The following is a 20,339-nucleotide window of genomic DNA, read 5'->3' as shown; positions in this document are numbered from 1 at the left end:
ACAAACACACACAGACACACTGACATGTAGCACCGACACCGACACGACACACTCACACACACACACACACACACACACACACACACACACACACACACCCCATTTACACTTTGCTTCTATACAGAAAGAGCCACACCATCAATTGTTTTTATTCAGCCTAATCATTTTGATTTATTTACTGCAGCTAAAGACACTGTCAGATCTCAGAGTCTTTGTTCTGGGTCTCTGTGTGCTGAGACACTCATACTTTGAGTTTGGGTTCAGATGAAGCCGTCTGTTCCTGGCTAACCATGTACATCCTCAACGGTTTCCGCGGCTTACAGATATTTGAGTGTGATTTGGAGATAAACATTAGTAGCAGGCTGATAAAAAACTTTTTTTTAAATTCCTAACAATAGATTTCCGATGCCCTTATTTAAACCTTGAGCTTCTCTGCGTATTTATTACTCAAATGCACAGATAAAGAAGGACAATTCCTAAATTCTCTGCCCTGCTCTTTCCCGTGGTGTAAATATGAAGGGATATCGTGATGAATGGCTGACTGTTTGGTTCTGAGAGGTGATGTTGCTGGTTTGCGTTTGGGCAGGGGGGGCCGTAGACGTCCCTGTAGTAGCAGTGACCTTGGCTGTGACAAGGCTCTTTGATCTCCCGCTGCAGCAGTGTTGGCAGGCAGGCAGGCTTCCTCAAAGCTCTTTAACTCGGCAAAGAGAGATTAGGCCTCCTCTTCAGGGAGGCAGAGCAAAGCGCTGCTCAGCTCCTCTGCCCTGACTCACTTTATTCTGAAATTGCACACACACTCTCAAAAAATGTGAAACGTAAACTCTCTCACACACACACACACACACACACACACACATACACACATATTCTTCAGTCCTTGCAAACACTGACTGGTATTGCTGAATGTTGCACAGGACTAGATCAAAGATACGCCTCCTGGATATCTACACTAAAAGCTCAATACAGATACACCAGTATTACAAGCAGCACATCCAACACTAAACTGCTGATAGCATTGTATAGTGAAAGTGAAAAATCTCTCAAGTCTGACTTTTTGCGGTGTGTTTTCGTTTGAGTGCAGGTCGTCCTCCACCCAACTCCTAACAGCCCCAAGCAGTCGGAGCTGCATAAGATGACGCTGACCAAGGCCTGCCCCGACCACGATCTCAAGATCAAACTGGCCATTCGCATGGACAAACCACAGAACATGAAACACTCCGGGTAAGAGACACTACTGTATGCCAATGGAGCGACGTCTCTGTGTGCCTCTCACTCTCCATGTGTTTCTTATAGAACTCCAGCCCTCTCAGCTCCTTGGCCTAATTTCTAGTCACGTACCATGGAAAAATACTGTGAAGTGTACTACTCCCTCTGGTGGATACCAGTGTGTATTTTAGGTTTTGTATCTTAAAAGGTGTCATGAAAAGCTCTGCAAATATTGAGGGCAACGTTAATAAACACAAGTTATCATACATTTCCATTAAATGACCAATATGCTATTCATCATGAGAATTAGAATTTAGATCTTGTTGATTTGCTGTTTGTTATATCAAATATCAGTGCATTGTTTCTGTATGACAGTTGCTACCACTCCAGTATGAGATATGGAGTGGGTTTTGTCTCCTTGTGTGGGCATGCTGTTTTTACAGGTATCTGTGGGCTTTTGGGAAGAACGTTTGGAAGCGCTGGAAGAAGCGTTTCTTTGTCCTGGTGCAGGTGGGTTATCTCCGAGGCTCAATGGACAAACACAGTTCAGCCTAATTCAAGTAGGAACGCCCCCTCTTAGTTGAATTGCCAGGTTTACGATGGCAAGAGGTTTTTTAGCCCATTAGTCAGTTGTAATGATTCTTTTAAACGTATTGAGTCACTTTGTAAAAATTAGAAGCACGTCTCTGGCATAAGAAAAATATTCACACACACTTTATGTATTGGTCTTTTCTTGATATACACTAGACCTCAAGGCCAGTTTACAATTTCGAAATTCTTTACTCAGGGACAGCCCCAAATGCCAACAGAATTCAATAATGTGGCTAAACAGTGTTTTGTGTGACTGTTTTAGATGATAAAACAGGCTAATCCTTTGTGTTGTAGGTGAGTCAGTACACATTTGCCATGTGCAGCTACAGGGAGAAAAAATCTGAACCACAGGAGCTTCTACAGCTGGATGGGTATACTGTGGATTACACCGACCCCCAGCCAGGTGGGATAGCACACACACACACACACACACACACACACACACACGCACAAACATGTAACAACATGTCCTCCTCCCTTCCTCTTAGGCTTGGATGGTGGCAGGGCTTTCTTCAATGCCGTGAAGGAAGGTGACACTGTGATCTTTGCCAGTGATGATGAGCAGGACCGCATCCTGTGGGTCCAGGCCATGTACCGTGCCACTGGCCAGTCCCACAAGCCTGTCCCACCCACTCAGGTCCAGAAACTCAACTCCAAAGGGGGTGCCTCAGCCCAAATGGATGCTCCCATTTCTCAGTTCTGTAAGTAACCCAATACACAACATGGCCAACTAAGCAGAAAGCAGATTTCATCCCCAAACCAGTGAAAGCTCTAACCCATAAATGTCTCACGCCATGCGTTCCACACTGCAGTCACAAACTTGCTGGTAGAGCTAACACACAAGCACGCACGCACATGCCTTGCTCTCTCACGGATCCCTCTAGCATCTAATCGACCTCCACTCATTTTCACGACTCCCACAGTGTTTAAAGGTGCAATTCCATGCTACTCCATCAATCTGTTTTATAAATAGCAACCGACATGGAAAAAAAGTCTAACGTAGGGCATGATTTGGAATGCAAACTACATAGGGAAATTAAATAGGTCACCAAACATAAGATTTGAACATTCAAGCCTGCTGGGGTTGAATTTAGATTGACAGTGCCAGGGTGTGCTGCTTCTTGTCCTAACCTTAGGCCTGTTTTAATTCAATAATAGCTCTAGACAGCAGCTGTGAGTGTGATTCTGAGACGGTTCTCAGATGGTACCCTTGTCAAATCACCGATTTAATCACTGCCTAGTCAGACTTCTCTATAGTTTTAACCGATCTGTCACTTTACTTGCACCTCTAAGCAGCCCACAGGTCAGGTAGCAAAGTGAAGGTAAGACTGTCTATAGTAGTGCGGCATCTGTACCACCTTCTGTTGTAACCGTCTCTTGTGTCCCCCTCATGAAAGAAACAATAAGCTTTTTTTGTAAGTACAACCTTAAATCCTGCCAGCAACATTTTTCTTCACAGTTACTGATATACTGCAGTTGCTTTTTGACCCATGCTGTTTAACATTTTCTGCGTATTCTAGACAGAAAGTCCAAACCAACTGAACTTTGTCCATGATAACACTAACATAGAACAATTGGACCTATTGAACCTAATGTCACACACTACTTAACACTCCACACTAATAGATCCTGCTATTCAAAACAAAACATGACTTTTTGTGTGCATCTTTTCACTCCTTAGTTTAAGAAACATTTCTTTTCCAACTCTAATGACCAAGTTTTTTTTTTTTTCCTGGATGGGTTGTAGAAAAAGAGGTTCCCCTCAACATAATCGGCATTGTACATCAACTAAAAATTGACAATCAGATTACTATTCAAGAGTAATACCTATATATATATATATATATAAGTAAGTAAAAAAGTGCAATGTTTATTTCACTGTCTGTTGATCATAGGACACGATAGTAAAATATTGTATAAATTTAATTGGATCAGTTACTCAGAATTTTGTCACATAAATTCTATGTTGTTTCTCCATTGATTTCTTTGTCTAGTATGTGATCGTTCTTGTGGTTAGACTCCTCTGATGCCAGCTGTTGCCATTCAAAGCCTCCTCACAGTGGCACAGACCCCCCTCCCCCCTCCCTGAAACATTGTGGCACACCACGCGTACATGTTTCACCCCCTGGTGGTCTTGAATGGCACTGGGACCATAACATACACAGCCCTCCTGACTCTGCTGCAGTGGATCGGTCCAATTCAGGAGCGCTATGAAGGTTCTGAGTGGTCAGGAGGAGTTTTGAATGGGTTTTAGTCTGAAAACTGACTTTTTGAATGGGTTTTAGTCTGAAAACTGACTTTTTGAATGGGTTTTAGTCTGAAAACTGACTTAGTACACGTCACACGCCATAAGTGTTAAAAACAACAGTGTAAAAGTCGGTAGCCTCATGTTGTTGTATTCTCAGGACAACTGAATTTCCTTGAAAAAATAAAAATTGCAAATAAATATCATGATGTCTGAGAATATACAGCACATCAACCACCTGATTAACATCTCTATAGACATAATGTCACTGACTATTTGACTTGTGAAGTGTTAAGTCACTGTTATAAACACTTGCACCATTTCACCAATCATTTTGCCAACTTTTGTATTTTAGCCTGTCCAGGACCTTCATAGATTCTTTCATAAAAAAAGGACACTGGCATCGTTTACACATAAACCTGGGACTTGGGGTAAGTGTATGCGCTTGCCAATGTCCCTCTGACAAGCTAAAAAGAAAGCATTCGGTGTGACGAAGTGACAGTACTTAATGTGTAGCTCTTGACTACTTAAGTACTTGTCCAGAATCCAGAATAAGTAAACTGCAGTGGAGTGATGAGGATCCTAAATCTCTCTCTCTCTCTGTGTCTATCTCTCTCTCTCTCTCTCTCTCTCTCTCTCTCTCTCTCTCTCCCTCTCTCTCTCTCTAATATGCCTCAACACCTGTCGAGTTCACATACCCCCACATGTACTCACACACCACCGCCCACAAACTCTCATGTTGGTATAGGTTGTTGTTTTTGAGTTGTGTTTTCTTCCTCATGCTTTGCTTGTACCCTTCTTTAGTAATGCAGCTGCTAGGTCAGGGTCTCTCGTGATTGCTCTCCTCCAGCCTTGTTGCTAGTCTTTATGTTATTCTGGTTTGTCCCTTCTTACCCTGCTGTCTTCTAGCTGGACTCAAGGGTAAGTGCTTCCCTGTAGCCGGCACAGCTCAGATAATCCCCGCCGATTATCTGACAAATGCAACGTGCTTTCTCTCTCTTTCCCTTTTCTCCTCTCAAGTCTCGCTTCATGTCTTAGATATTAGTTGATAACTTTTATTTTTGACGACCTCAGTTTGAGGATCGAAGTATAAGCATCCATTCTTGCCAATTTAGGATGCATGTATTTTATTCTTAGATTTATTATTTGACTCAGTAATGGTTAAAGTTGATATTATAGTTAATATTGCATAATTGCCTTCTCTCTTTATTCATATTGGTGAAAGGACCCCTCAGAGTAAAGCAATATGATGGTACAATCTTACATACTACTAGAATAACAGACAGATTGGCTGCTTTCTACGAGAAAGTTGTAATATTTAATGTATGAATTATTAACATTATTTCACTAATAACATAATTTTAAAGAGCTGGAAACAAACTGATTATTCTTTCATATGAGTTAGATGAAAGCTAGAAAAAATCCGACACCCCTATTAAAGTGTTTTGAGATAAAAATGTAGGTACAGTGTGAATGATTACAGTAGTCTATGAAGCAGTCATGTTTTGAAATATTTTTACCATTTGGGTGAAGTTTGTTTTGACACTTTTCAACCTTTTTATAAATGTTGATCATGCTTTACTTCAGAGGGCTCAATTGCTTTTAGTTCTTTTTTTTGGGCTTCTCTTGATGAGAGTTGGCAAATATGTATGCGGAGTATTCTGAATGCCAAAGACAAGGAGTAGCTAATGCCGCCCCTTCTTACCATAAAATACTCCGGACTCCCCCCTCCCCCAGTAGATGGGCCTGTAGATAGAGGCTAGACCGGTTGTTACACCTCTAGAAGGGAGAGATCTCATTTTGATTTCTTTTGACTGCCCTTTGATTGCCTGAATAGGAGAACACTTATGTCATGTGTCCATACGTTTAAAGAATTACAGGAATTTCCATTCATTTCCCCCATCTCCCGGAGAATGATACAGTTTTGCCTCTGTCGGCTTCATGCTATATACCCATGTACTTGCACCAAATTGTATTGCTACCCTATTAGAGTACTCCGGTAGTGGTATGCCTGTTAGTGTGCTCTGTAGAGATCATGAATACACTGCAACATATTCAAGTATTGTCAACTTGCAAATGCGTAGAGAAAAGGAATGCCAAAAAGATAAAATCCAAAATTGTAAATGGGTCTGCAGATGTGCATGACATTTAAAAGCTCAATGAAAAGTCACACTGTGCTCCAGCATGTGATAATATATAAATGTATGCAAAAGTACTTGCCTATTCACTTTGGTAATCCAGTATTTTTACTCATCTTGCCTTTAGATGTTGAAGTAATTATCAGCAAGTTTTCATAAGATATGATAATGTTACTTGTAGGCTATTAAGTCTCTTCTGGAATTAAACTCCATTTCCTCATTTAAACCAAGAAGATAAAGCCCACTCACTTTCTCTCATAGCCCAGCCTCAGGCACGCTCCACTCTTTGGATGTTCCCTCACTATCTTAACTCTTACCCACATCATCACTTCCTTCGTACCTTTAGCCCTAAGTCAGTCTTCTTCTGGGTGGTCGTCACTTTCCTTTCTGACCGCTTTCTTACTGCCCCACTCAGAGGTTCTCCCACCCACCAAATCCTCTCTCATCCTGCCACTTTCTCATCCAGCACTGCGCTCACTCCTACTACCATTCACTCTCTTCTCTCAGTGTGTGTAGACCTCATGTGTTTACTATCCTTTTCTTACCTTTGACACTATGTGTCTACCTGTCTTGCCCCCCCTTGCCTAATCAGTCTCTATTTCCCTAGTTCACATCCTTACTTTTTGTCTCTTTTCCTTCTCATTTTGGAGGAAACAAATAAACTAGTTGTTCAAAGTGGAACATTTTACATTCTGTAGGTTCCTTTAGTAAGTTTCAGTGAATGACTATCATCCTTAGTATACCTCTTCCCTTTCCCTCTCACTGACCTGGAGGCTGACAGATGTCACTGCTGTTGACAGTCGTGCTCTATTTGGTACCCCACCCTGCCCAGCCAAGCTTAGCCCTCCACTTACCACCCTCCACCCCCAAATCATCATCACTCATCTCAGTGTCACATGGACATGACACCTGTCACTCACACCGAGGACATGACTGCATCTCTTATCTATTTTGAATCACCCTTGTCCTGATCATTTCGTCTCTGACAGCTTTATTATTTACACAGGATAGCGCAAGAAATTATGGTGAATTTTGCAGATGTTATCTGGGGATTTTAGAAAGCAGAATATTCCACCATTTTTTTCATTACCCATCTGTCCTGAGAAGTTTCATTCTTTCATTAGATTTTTACACAACTTGGTGTTGCTAAGGTTCTCTGTCTTCATCAAATTTCACATTGCAGGTTTAATCTTTTTAAAAATCAGAAAAAGTTTAATGAAAAGCATAGGCATGTCTTGATGCAGAAATGTCAATGACAAAAGTTATGAATCAAGACAAAAGTTACAAATCAGAGCATGACTTTCCAGGACCCAGAATTGAAAAGAAAATTGCAAATCTCCAATTGATAAAAAAAAAAACATTTATATGTAAAATTCTATAGTCTTGAATTAGCACTTTTTACTGTATAATAAAGCAATGTGCTCAGATTAATCAAAAACAATTACTCTTGTCTTATTTCTGTCTTTTTTTCCAGCACACGTCCCAACATTTGTCAGGAACTGAGTGACATTCAACAATCGCGAATGGCAGAATCTATTGAATACATTAATACGAATGCATCCAATTCTATCTAACCAGCACTTTCTCAAACATGTTTTGGATCTATAAAGATTCATATCCCCTGCAAAACATCAGGGAATGTGACATACTAAGATGCATGCATGCACATACAGTAGAATGCACCCGCCCCACTGAGCTTAGCTTCAGATCTACAGAATCTCATCCTCCAATACATCAGATCTATTTACGCTGTCTGACACAATGCAAGTTGACAATGTAAGCTGTAAGTGTTTATAATTTGCCCTTAGAAGTAGCCAGAGATTCCCTGGTGTTTCTGTGTTGTGATGAAGTAGAAACACGCTGTTTGCCTTTACCTCACTGATGTCTTCTCCTCTGAATCGTGTCCTTTCCCCTGTACCGTTGGCTGGATAGACGCAGACAGAGCTCAGAAACATGGCATGGATGAGTTTATCTCCGCTAACCCCTGTAGCTTTGACCACGCCTCGCTGTTTGAGATGGTGCAGCGACTCACGTTGGACCACAGGCTCAATGACACCTTCTGCTGCTTGGTGAGTGTCCTTTAAGCCATCAGCTTCACCCCCATTGTAAATTTCCTTAAGTTAACTTGCTTGCTCTTTTATTAGCTGATATGCAGTAGTGCTATCGCCATCTTTTTTCTTTTTTTTTTCTTGTCTTGTGTAGGGATGGTTCAGCCCGGGCCAGGTGTTTGTCTTGGATGAGTACTGTGCCAGGAACGGGGTCCGAGGCTGTCACAGACATCTGTGTTATCTGCGTGATCTACTGGAAAGAGCAGACAACGGGGCGATGATTGACCCCACTCTTCTACACTACAGCTTCGCTTTTTGCGCCTCCCATGTCCATGGGAACAGGTGTGCCCTAATCCCATTTTGAGAAATATTTGTGCTTGTTCAGAGCATTGAGGCATTGCTGAACAATGTTTCCCCTCAGATCTTTTTCTTTTCAGGGTAAAAAAAAGTCTCTGAAAGCACATTAGCACCACATCACACCAATGCAAATTGTATTCTTTTAGGCAGGGTTATAACTCTTATAGATAGAGTAGGTGGACACACTGTTGCTGAACATTAAATCTCCATTAGCACTGGACATGAGGAGGGAAGGAAGGTCAAAGCCATCAAAAGCATTCTAAGCATCTTGTGGCGTTTTCCATCTGTGTAATTTTACCATATTATATTTCTCTTCTGTTAATTTTATGTTGTTAATTATTTTTGTCTTATATGTTATGTTGTTACGTATTTCTACATATTTTCTTGTTTCTACCATTTTTTCTTTGTTTTCTTTTCTCTTTATCCTTCGCTGCCATAGTCTCATGTTGTCCGTATTATTCATCCTCCCCATGCGTCCCTTAAAGTCAGAGAGGGCAGCAATTACTGGGGGCCACTGGTGGGGTATGAGGGCCCATGGTCCCCAAAGAGCTCCCAAAGCCCAGAGCCCGGTACTGCCTCTAAACGAGCAAGCAAATTCAAGTTTAGAAAGAGAAGGGATTCCAAAACCCCACTCTTTCAAGAGCCCAAAAGGTGAGATATTGTCATTTCTTTGTATGTGTGATACAAAGGGATAAAAAAGACCTCGAGATAAAAAGTTGAACATAATCTCTCACACAAGTTGCAGTCAGTTCCTAGGGAGCTGAAAGTCATCAGACAATGCTGTGTTTTGCTCTTGTTGAACTCAGATGAGAGGTTGCATAACTTCATAATGATAACGTTTATAATAACTTGAACCTAATAGAGGAGTTTAATGGGGTTAAAATATTTGGGTATGTCCTTCATAGGCCAGACGGGTTGAGCACAGTGAAAGTGGACGAGAAGGATCGCTTTGAAGAAATCAAAGAGCGGTTGCGTGTGATACTGGAAAACCAGATTGTACATTTCAGGTGACTGCCATCTCCTCCACTCTACATTATCTCCAGTCTTGATAGATTACCTATTGTGTTTTTTTCCACTGTTGTTTGATTTTTGGTCCACATCTTCCCTTGTAGATACTGTTTCCCCTTCGGTCGTCCTGAGGGTGCATTGAAGGCCACTTTATCTTTGCTGGAGAGGGTTTGTAAATAAAACAAATTCTTTCACAGCCCATGAAAGTGTAACGTGTGATGTAATGAAAATAGTTAACACGGCTCCTTTTTAACATGATCTGTAGGTCCTGATGAAGGACATTGTGACCCCGGTTCCGCAAGAGGAAGTTAAAGGAGTTATCCGCAAATGTTTGGAGCAGGCTGCTCAGCTCAACTACCAGCGGATTACAGAATATGCTAAAATCGAAGGTAACCAGAGATGTGCACCACAAAAACACCACCAACATCACATAATGACTGCTGGAGAGAATGTGTTAACAAGGTTTTTTTGTTTTGTTTTGTTTTGTTTTTCTGAATGTATCCAGTAAATCAGACTGGTCGATAAAATGTCAGTGTCAGTGTACAAAATTATATATATGGTCATGGTTTTGCTATTAGGTTACAGATTGACATCTTCAGATGTTTGAATCATCCAGTCGTTGTGTGTGGAATAAAAATAGTAGGAGGTATTCTTTTTCCATTTTAAAAACAACGACTGAACATATAGTCCCTCAAGTCCTCTGTTGTTACTCCAACGTAAGATTGTACTTCTCACTGTACTTATTTACACATGGTGAATTCACTTGGCATATGGTATATTTGTGTCCATATCCCAAATGATTTGTGGCATCCCAAATTATCTGTGACAGTTTGTCGGTCACTTTTTTGTCTCTCAGTCCAATAACTCTCTCCTTTGTTTCAGGCCTGCTTTAGCTCTGTGGTGTTCTGTAGGTCAAGTTGGCTTTTGTGTAGAGGTGTGTGAGTAAAAATGCATTCAAATCCAAAGCCCTGAAATCTGTTGATGTGCTGGTCTCTCATTGTGCCTTGACTATTCAAGCTGTTTAGTATCCTGGCCTCTGACATGTGATTGGACTGCAAGTTCAGCTTAACTGAATGTCCTCTCTGACTCCCAGCTTCCCGTTGATGCAAACTCCCCCTCCCCCTATCTTAGCTCCCACCTCTCTGATTCCACCAACTGACTCCGCCCCCGTCCCCTTTACACCCCCTGCCTTGAAATATCAGCTCTCCTGTCACCTCTGTCTTATGTTCTTGCTGAAGACCACTACCTTCCACTCCCCTATCCCTCTGTCTGCTCTGCTTTTTCTCCTTTCCTACAGTTGTTGGCTTTGCCACAGTTATCACTCTATTTGACCTCTCCATGTGATAAGTGGCTTTGAAGCCAATGCAAAGGAATGCTGGGATTGAACCACTACAAACCAGCATCAGTCACCTGCATGTGCTTTAAGACATAACGACATGGCCTTTCTTTATTGGCATGGATTACATATTGACAATTACATTAACAAGACAAGACATTTTATAATGTCTTCTACTTTCTTTCTATTTGTCTTTCTTTCCAGTATTATATTCATTCAATGCATTGCCATGCATTTTGCATATTTACATACAGAATACACTGATATTGTTTATGCCTTGAAAGAAATCCCTCAGGGTGCCAAAGATACTAAGGGTTTTAACCTTACTATCTTGCCATGCTATGTGAATTTACTTCCCCCTGTCCTTGTGATGCTTCTGGTCCAAAATAAACTAAAGTAAACATTTGACTTTGCCATTGGGCCTCCTGCCCAACCCAATATCGTATTCACCTGGACAGCCCTCTTCCCATCAGCCTCTGACCTCCAGCCTTCCCACCTCTGATCCCAGCCTCTTGCATGCCCCAATCCTTTTTTATAGGGAAAAAGAGGGAAATGTATGAGCACCCTGTCTTCTGCTTGGCGTCACAAGTGATGGATTTAACCATCCGTGAGTACCTTCATCATCCTCTCCCCTGTGTCTCCTTCTCCTCCTTCTTTAAAGCGCTCTCTCACCACATCCCCCTCTGCCTCTTCCCTTACTTCAGAGATGTTTGCTTCCGCCATGCTTTTTTTTTTTAATTATTTTTTTTATCTGTGGCTTTTGTCTGTGAGAGTGAGTGGGGAGAGCACCAGTCAAGAGATCTGAGCGGCACCGCTGAGTCAGTCAGGGTCCTTTTCAGTACCATCTGTTTGTGATGGACATGAATGAGCAGTCTGGTCTGTAAGCTTCTTTCTTTTGGTTGGATGCCCATTCCTTTGACTTGAATGCATTTTTACATTGCTTACATTGTTATCTCCTTCAGTCATTTGGTCTGATCATGTGTCAGTGGTGTGCTGTGCGGAACAGGTAGGCTTTTTTCACTGTGATACCAGACAGTAAAGGAGCATTTGTTGACAGAGCTACTGTATGGGGAGGACAGGGTAGGGTCTAGTTCCCGGGGTTTTTTAACTCAATTCAATTTAACTCGCTCAGTGTGTCCTGTCTTCGATCCTGGCAGCCGTTCTTCGTGTGTCTTATCTGTTTATGATAGTCTGAGCTTTGTGTGTTTGTTAACAAACATCTTATCACTTTTTAATTTCCAGTTTTCCACAGGCTAATGTTTCAGTGTTTCTGTTCTTACTGTATGTTTGTGACGTTTGTCTATTGCCTAGAAACCACACTCCCCGGAGCTGAAAACTTTCCAGCAGCTTCTCTGAAAGGGTCACCTGGTGATGAATAACGACTTTGAGCTTTCCCCTGTAACATGGAAATAACCCTAGACTGTTAATTCTAAATATCTCCTCTTTATCTTTTCTCTCTCTTTTTCTCGCTGAAGTTGAGAAAGGTCAAAAGGATCAAAAGGATCCAGGTGAACCCATGTTTAACTTGTGGCTTAGCCACAGCGCACTCGTACACTCACACATGTGCATACACACACACACATACCACACGCACACACACACACACACACACACACACACACACACACACATTCTTTGAATCGACACGGAACATTAACATGAACATATGCATGCACAAAAAGTCTAACACTGACACACTCATTCAAGCTCTCAAATGTCTTGGCATGTTTTAAACAAGCATCTCCTTTTTATAGAGTAAATACTTTGTGGAGATTGTATTACTTTATATCAATCCAGATCAATCCAGGTTAGTTTACTCCAAAAGTTTAATTTCTGTTTAGATAATAAGCTTTAGTGCAATTTTCAATACATAGAATAATATTCAATTATTTTCCTGCTTGTTTGTTGAATAATTGCCATAAGAAAAAGTATTCGAGTATTTGTAAAGCAATACAATCTCATACAAAAAGCATAAGTTATAGCTTTGCTTATGTGTTGAAGTAAAAGAAAAAAGAGGTATATCCTCAAAATATCATTAGTATTACCCTCATCATTAAATACAATGCAAAAAAAAGATACTACTAAACCTCCTACTTATGGGAATGTATAAATGAGTTTTGTTTATTAATGTCATATATCATCTTACATGATCATACACTTGAATCAAATTTGCTGGTCATTTTGGATACTTCACATTTCATAGTAATCACACACATTGGATATTGGTGTTATATATTTGAACAATACAATATCTCATTTTGATCACCATAAAATATATTTTATAGAAACTACCTCATGTAGTTTCTGGTTGTAATGTCTGGTGCTTATGGGCCCCAAAGGCCTCCTGTGCTTCCCTGCCAGACTGCAGCATGGTACAAACATTCTTCAGACCTGCTTCCAATACTTACAAGCCAATATGACCACAGAATATATAGTTACTGTAATCCAAATCCATGTGATCCAACCATTAGTGTCCATTAAATGTCCCTAAAGACGTTGACTCAAGCGTTATCCTGGCTCTTCAGGTTTCTTTTTGCAGATTTCTCTCTTCACACTCTAAACAAGCCCCCTGCTGATAAACTAATTCAAAGCTCAATATAAGCTGTAGATCACAGGGTTTCAATCTATTTCATACCAAGGACCCCAAAATAGATGTTCATTTGGCTGAAGAATGATATTTTGTCTGTGATTTTGTCTGCCCATCTGAGAAAATGCTATTACTGTAACTAGTGAGCAAAATACTGGTGAAAATAACGATATGCTTTATTTTGCTGGGGACCCCCCAAAGACCCCTGGAGCCCACTCTGAGAACCGCTACTGTAGATATTCACCAATGATGTTGTTTTATTTTATGTAGAGTTATATATGTGCTTTTGATTTCAAATTTGTGTAGCCATTCAGTTCCATGTTCAGATGATATACCCATCATTCCACATATGCTGCAATGTTTGAGTAATCTCATTTCATGACATTTAACTGTCTATCAAATCATTTTGTCAGCACACATGGGTAAAAGAAAACAATTTGTAACTTTTGCACATTATACGCCAATCTCAACAACTGTTTCTGCCAATTTGAAAGAAGGCAGCAATTTGTGTACAAGATTTTGGATGGCAAGTACAGCCCTTTTTACACTGTAAAAATATTCATTTAAAACACATATAATGTTGTTCAGCCAACTAATTTAGTTGTTTACACACCAGATTTTTGAGATTGTAACTGGTTTATGAGTTATAAGACTCCTAAAGCCTATACTGAACCAAACAAGTCACGCATCATGTTGAATATCGCTCCCAGAACACTTCAGGTTTAGGAGGTTGATTTCAAGTTACTTTGGAAATGATTGTCAAAACAACTATGAAAACCACCATACCCTACAATTTTAAATGTTTTTTAGTGATATGTCTGCCATGTGATGTTGGCATTAGTAATATAAACTAAATAAACAACTTAAATGCGTAAATCACAGATTATGTTGAATAAACCTAGCAATACTTGATTATATTCAATCTGTGACATATTGAATATGGATAGAACCCTTTCACAAAGTTTAATTGATGGAGAACATACAACAGAAACAATGAACTATTTTTACAGTGCATGTTTGTTGAAAGATGAATCAGTGGTTTCTGCCCATGCCATGCGACAGCTCCTTATACAGATGTCTTACACAGCACCACTTCACAATTTGCATGTTTTTGATGCCACATTGTCACAGCACGCTCATCCCAGTGCCACTATTCCTGTGCCTGATATTCTTCCAACATACGTCTGATTGTCCCAAAAAGCGTCAACTCAGTGTTGCCTTATGTTATACAGCCCAAATTGCAAATAAATGAGAACGCCTTCTGCTTGTTTTTGAGGGTATGGTGAGAACACATGACAGTGTATCACAGTGTAAGCGCTGTGTTTATGCTATATTAAACAAAGATATAGACAAGACAATCTTCTGAATAGTCATAAATCCCCCTGGCATCCCTCTCTGTGCTTGACTAACCACTCATCCCTCACCCTCATCCTTTTGTCTCAGAGAACGTAGGCCGCTTAGTCACGCCTGCCAAAAAGCTGGAGGAAACAATTCGCCTGGCGGAGTTAGTCATAGAGGTCCTCCAGCAGAACCAGGAACACCATGCGGAGGTGAGTGGGAACCCTCTCCTCCTCTCCTCCTCAGAGCACTTTCCCTCTATACTCTCACTCTTATCTCACGCCGCCCCACAGCAGGGAGTTAGCCTTATTCTCAGTCTTCTCTAAATAAAGCTGCCTTCATCTATGGGCGACTAAAAAAAGACCCCTTTCAAAGATGGATTTAATTTAGGAAAGCTCTAATTGGTGTTCGACAGACCATGGCAACATGGAACCAGACCACTATCTTCGAGGAGAGACTGTAAATTAGAGAGAGAAAATGATATAATGTGTGCAGTTCCCTCCTCTAATTCACAATTCATGGCTCAGTGGTGCAATGTTACATAAACCATTGGTTGCCTTGAAAAATGGTAATATTCTATTGAAGTTAGTCCTGCATAATATATAGAAGGTAATACAGTAATATAGGCTAATATAAGTTACTCGTAGGTACTGCATGCTCATAATGTATTAATGTTCCTTTTCGCCACAAATAGAGCACAAACTAGCTTTCTCAGTACATTGCATTTGCTAGTATAAACCATAAATTGACAGGAAAGCATGATGAGCATGTATAGATGTATAGATCTAGAGGTGATCCTATGTGATCGTAGAATATGCAGATAAAGCAGATTTATTGTATCTCTCTGAATATGCTTGACAGGCGGCAGTCACAAGTTCTGGAGATCAATCGGTACAGTATTGTTATTTCTCTTTCTCTTCAGTCCCCATCACAAACCTCCCTGTATCGCATGTGCGCCACTATGGCAAGAGGCACCTTCTAGGCAGGAGCAGAGTCATAGATAGCAGTGGGTGGGTTTGTAGGCATAGAACTGAGAGCAAACTTGATGAAACTTTAAGGCACTGTACTGTAGCTTGCACAACATATTGTGATCATATAGCATGTTCATCAGGCCATAAAAGATTTTCCTTTTTCTCCAAGCATGCTGAGCCAGTAAATTCCCAAAGTATGCTCCATGTGAACCTTTGAAGTTTGATCCACCATAAACATTTGTTTCCCCTCCATCCAACAATTAAGTTCACAGTTCACACTTGTTCAAGCATTATTTCCCAGCTTCTCCCCTTCCATCACTCTGCTTTCTATTCTTAGTTTACAAACCCTATAAAAGAAATGCCTCACAGATACATTATTGTTCTGTACATCTCCCTGTGTCCTCACTGTTCATATGATTGGTGACTGTCCAAGCAGGGAAAAGAGGTATGTAGTGAAGTTGAATGAGAAACTCCCAAACTCCCATAATGGTCTGTGCATGTCCAGTAGATGATGCCATGTCTCCCACCCCTCAGCATCAGTACAGTCCTTCAGGACTGATCCCCTTGAGCTGTTGCTTTGATACAGCACTGTACCCTATCTGGCTGAACACTGGGTGTGCTGTAGAGTTCAGGGTCTTGTATGTGTCCCTTAACCACTATCAAAGGTTGGAGGCCATTCTGCCTGTCTACCTTTGCCCGTTTGTCCCTCCCCCGCCTGTTGGAATCTTATACGGTCCTTCCTCTATAGCCACCCTCTCCTTAAAAACACACTATCTCTCCTTGAATGTGATGGAGAAAGCTTGGTTTGCTGCCTGTTGCTCTAACACTAGAACTGTCAAGCATTTTAAATGTTGGAAGTAGGCAGGTAAGTAGAGAGGTAAGTAAGGTGTTGACTGCCATTTTGGTGGTTAAGCCCTGCGGGCAAATAACATAATTTGGTATGTAAACAAAGCATGCAGCATAATTGAGAAGATTAAGCTTCTTCACATTTCGCTCTTGAATTTGGCAACATGTCAGTTTTGAATGATAAGCAAGTAAGCCAAGCCAAGACTGCCAGCAAAGCAACTAGTTCTGCTGTCAAGTAGTGAGGAAGTCCTGACTGTGCTAGAAAACCTTCAGCTGAATTTTATTTCCTTACTTAACTAATTGGAACACTAGAGATGCTGTGTGCTGCAGTCTTTGGTGTGCCTAGTGTAAGATGGCAATCTGCATGAGTCACATTCACATCTAGTGGGTGTATTCGTATGTCAACGATGTGAATGGTGGAACCCTCATCTCTTAGCTTGAGAGCAAAGCATGCAGGGAGTTCCACATTTGCATGAGAAAAGCACCTCTCCCTTGAAACTATATATACTGTCATGAATAGAACAAGGCACGCAAATGCAACCCTACTGTGTGATTTGTTGTTACTTATAAACTAGATTTACAAGTGATAATACATATCTTTGCCTTGAAGTCCTAATCAATAAGAGCTGTGGACTTATTTGTTCTCAGAGTACATGGTGGCAACACACACACACACACACACAGACACACACACACACACACTCTCACAAGGTCCACGCAGGTGTGGAAAATGTAGTCCTTTTCTTTTTACGAAACTGTGTTTGAAAGGAAATACCTATCAATTTAAGAATTCACATAGTTATTCTTACTCAGTATTCATGAACATGAATAAATCTCTCCCAAAGCTAGAAACCAGAGGACAACTAATGCATATGCAATGAACACAGGGCATGGAAAAAAACAAACATGAATGTAGGAATCCAGAGGTATTTCCTTTTAAGACCCGACGAGCTGCAGTTGTTCTTTCATGTCTTTCTTCCTTGTGCCATGTCATCCAGTGTTGACTGGAGCCCTTGTTCACCTGCTCCCTCCCTGATGTCTCTCTAGGCCTTTGCGTGGTGGACGGACCTCATGGTGGAGCACGCAGAAAACTTCTTGGCCCTCTATGCCGTTGACATGGACGCCGCCCTGGAGATCCAGTCTCCCGAGAGCTGGGACAGCTTCCCCCTCTTCCAGCTGCTCAACGACTTCCTCCGGACAGACTGTGAGCTCCTGCTGCCTCGCTGCACTTGCCCCACATTCTCATACTCTGTAGCTATTTCAAGTTTTTAACATTGATATTTTCTCTCTCTGCCTCTGTTTTCCCTCCAACTCAGATCATCTGTGCAATGGGAAGTTCCACAAACACCTGCAGGATCTCTATGCTCCTCTGGTGGTTAGATATGTGGATCTGATGGAGTCCTCCATCGCACAGTCAATTCACAGGGGCTTTGAGCGCGAGTCATGGGAGCCTGTAAAGTAAGGAGCCTTCGTCTTAATAGCTATGCTGTAGGATGGTTGGTAATGCCAGGCTTTTATCCAGATGACGGACTGATTTCTTGGAGGCTGAGAAACTGGGAGAGCAGCTATAATGCTCACCCACGATTCCTCTAGGATCACTTTTGAAGAATGAGCTAAGAATGAACTGAATAACCTATTTTTTTCCTTCAGAGGAAATAGGTTATTATTTCTTAAAATAGCTTTAGTCTTGTATGATTAATGTATGTGTCTTACCAATTGCTTTCCAACACATTGGGGTCAGGTCAACACCTAATATTTCTGTTATTCTGTTTTGTGAACTAACCCTCATAGTTTGTGTGTAACACGTTGCCAGGGAGAGAAGGTCTCCAGTCTATTTTGTTGCTGAGTTGTTCTTTTTCAGTCGTATTTATTTCTCATGGCTTTAACACTTTTGCTTTCTTTCTGCATTCTTTATGACATGGACTATAGGGTTTATTAGGTTAAAACAAAAAGAGAGAGATTTGTTTTCTATTTCTTGTGATTATTCTTTTGATAATTGTGTTGCTTTTCCCTTTCACTGCATTCAGTACAGTATACATGTGTGTCCAGCCCACGTTACTCTGTAGGTCTTTTTGTATACTGTGTGTCTCTGACAATTACTGTTGGTCTTGTTTATGTGTGCTATGTTTATGTCTTCACCTATTTTCAGATTTTGTTATTCTTATGATGAGTGTTACATGGCTTTCTGCAGCTCCCGCATTACCACTGTTATGGATTCTTTTTTCTTTTTGTCTGTCTTTTCTGCAGGAGTTTAACAAGTAATCTGCCCAATGTGAATCTACCAAATGTGAACCTCCAAATTCCCAAAGTACCAAATCTGCCAGTGCCAGTAGCAGGACTATCAGTTAACCTTCCACAAATGCCTAGCTTTTCTACCCCGTCATGGATGGCTGCTATATATGACTCTGAGTGTGTATTCAACAAGTTCACTTTAGAAATATTGAACAAGCAGAGGCCGCCTTGGTATGAAGATGCCCCCAGCTAAAAAACAAAATCCAATAAAGCAAAATGTTGTCATCTTTGGCCTATATATTTCTAATTAAATGTAAATGTTTGATTGTGTTTTACAAAAAAATCCAAAATGCAAAAAAGTGTTTAACATACATTATCTTTTCTGTGAATAGAACATTGATACTGTCCAGTGCATGTCCATGCCAAGAGCACTCTAATAGGTGTTAGAGTAGGTGGGGTTCTGCTTCTGAAATGAGAGGCTGAAGCTCTCTCATTTGTCTCAACATGCATGCTGTTGAGCTGAGGTACAGAGATACAGGCCAAACCTAAAAATATTCCTCCGAGGCTATTTGGGGATTTGTTGTGCAAGATATGTCCCCATTTGAAAACATTTGAAACACCAAAGTCCCTCCTTCTGCACAATATGTATCGCCCCCAAGCGTTGTCGGCCAGACTAGATATGAGCTATAGTCACTTTTAGCATAGATTGTATATGGTCTCAGGTCCATCTCTGACCTTGACCAAATCCCCAGTGAGTAATCTGATTGGGAGGGAGATCAGTGGGTGGGATAGGAGATGATGGGATGGAGAGGCTGGGCTGTTTGCTCAGTGCGCCGAAGCAACAACTTCTTCAGTGCAGCTGGCATCCGAGACAGTAGAGACCTGCCCTGCTCCTGTGCCTCTCCCTTTTATCATCTTCCCTCCCTCCCCCACGTCTATCCGGCATCCCTTTCTCAGTCAGCTCTACTCAGGGTGGCAAAGAGGTCTGCATGGTTTGTTTGATAATTCTTCCAGGGCCCCCGCCAGCCTGGGGACATGGACGATGAGAGAGGGCCTGTGATGAGGGATCTATCTGTGATTAGGGAAGGCAATTTGGCGATCCGTTCTGGAAACAGAGATGGAACATAGATGCAATTTTACATGCCCTCCCTCACTTCTCCATTCCCTATTCCTTTGTCTTGACACAGTGTGATAGATGCTGTATCTGCAGTGACTTACCTGCATGTGCCCACTTCACACCCCAGTCAATAATCATACTCTATAGCATGGTTATTGATTTGTTACAGTAAACCCTGCCGCCCCCCTTTTTTACCCATACACTGACTGCCAAAAAACACCTGAACAAACATTAGGGTCATTGTGACAGACATTTGGATGGACCAGTCAGTATATGGTGAGAGTATAATTGACTGTGTTGAGGTGTGGAGGAACAGCAT

General features: G+C 41.2%; 1 protein-coding gene across 12 annotated transcripts in view; it reads left to right on the top strand.

Moving 5' to 3' along the window:
- Window positions 1-20,339, top strand: part of cadpsb (Ca2+-dependent activator protein for secretion b) — a 64,664-nt gene that overhangs the window by 38,137 nt on the left and 6,188 nt on the right. For 2 of the 12 annotated variants that reach the window (XM_071905503.2, XM_071905504.2), the window contains exons 8-19: window positions 1,082-1,221; window positions 1,650-1,716; window positions 2,092-2,200; window positions 2,286-2,498; window positions 8,113-8,249; window positions 8,383-8,570; window positions 9,491-9,592; window positions 9,698-9,761; window positions 9,859-9,982; window positions 14,960-15,066; window positions 17,719-17,875; window positions 17,988-18,129. In XM_071905503.2, coding sequence (XP_071761604.1) covers window positions 1,082-1,221; window positions 1,650-1,716; window positions 2,092-2,200; window positions 2,286-2,498; window positions 8,113-8,249; window positions 8,383-8,570; window positions 9,491-9,592; window positions 9,698-9,761; window positions 9,859-9,982; window positions 14,960-15,066; window positions 17,719-17,875; window positions 17,988-18,129 — 1,550 coding nt within the window. Of the gene's footprint in view, window positions 1-1,081; window positions 1,222-1,649; window positions 1,717-2,091; window positions 2,201-2,285; window positions 2,499-4,951; window positions 4,964-8,112; window positions 8,250-8,382; window positions 8,571-9,490; window positions 9,593-9,697; window positions 9,762-9,858; window positions 9,983-11,467; window positions 11,537-12,404; window positions 12,438-14,959; window positions 15,067-15,715; window positions 15,746-16,258; window positions 16,271-17,718; window positions 17,876-17,987; window positions 18,130-18,918; window positions 19,081-20,339 lie in introns of all 12 variants that reach the window. The other 10 variants (XM_078283420.1, XM_078283421.1, XM_078283419.1 and 7 more) reach the window with 10 other exon arrangements.

The sequence above is a fragment of the Centroberyx gerrardi genome, chromosome 5 (assembly GCF_048128805.1).
Source record: "Centroberyx gerrardi isolate f3 chromosome 5, fCenGer3.hap1.cur.20231027, whole genome shotgun sequence".
In the NCBI taxonomy this organism is placed as follows: domain Eukaryota; kingdom Metazoa; phylum Chordata; class Actinopteri; order Beryciformes; family Berycidae; genus Centroberyx; species Centroberyx gerrardi.
This window is presented reverse-complemented; position numbering and strand designations above follow the sequence as displayed.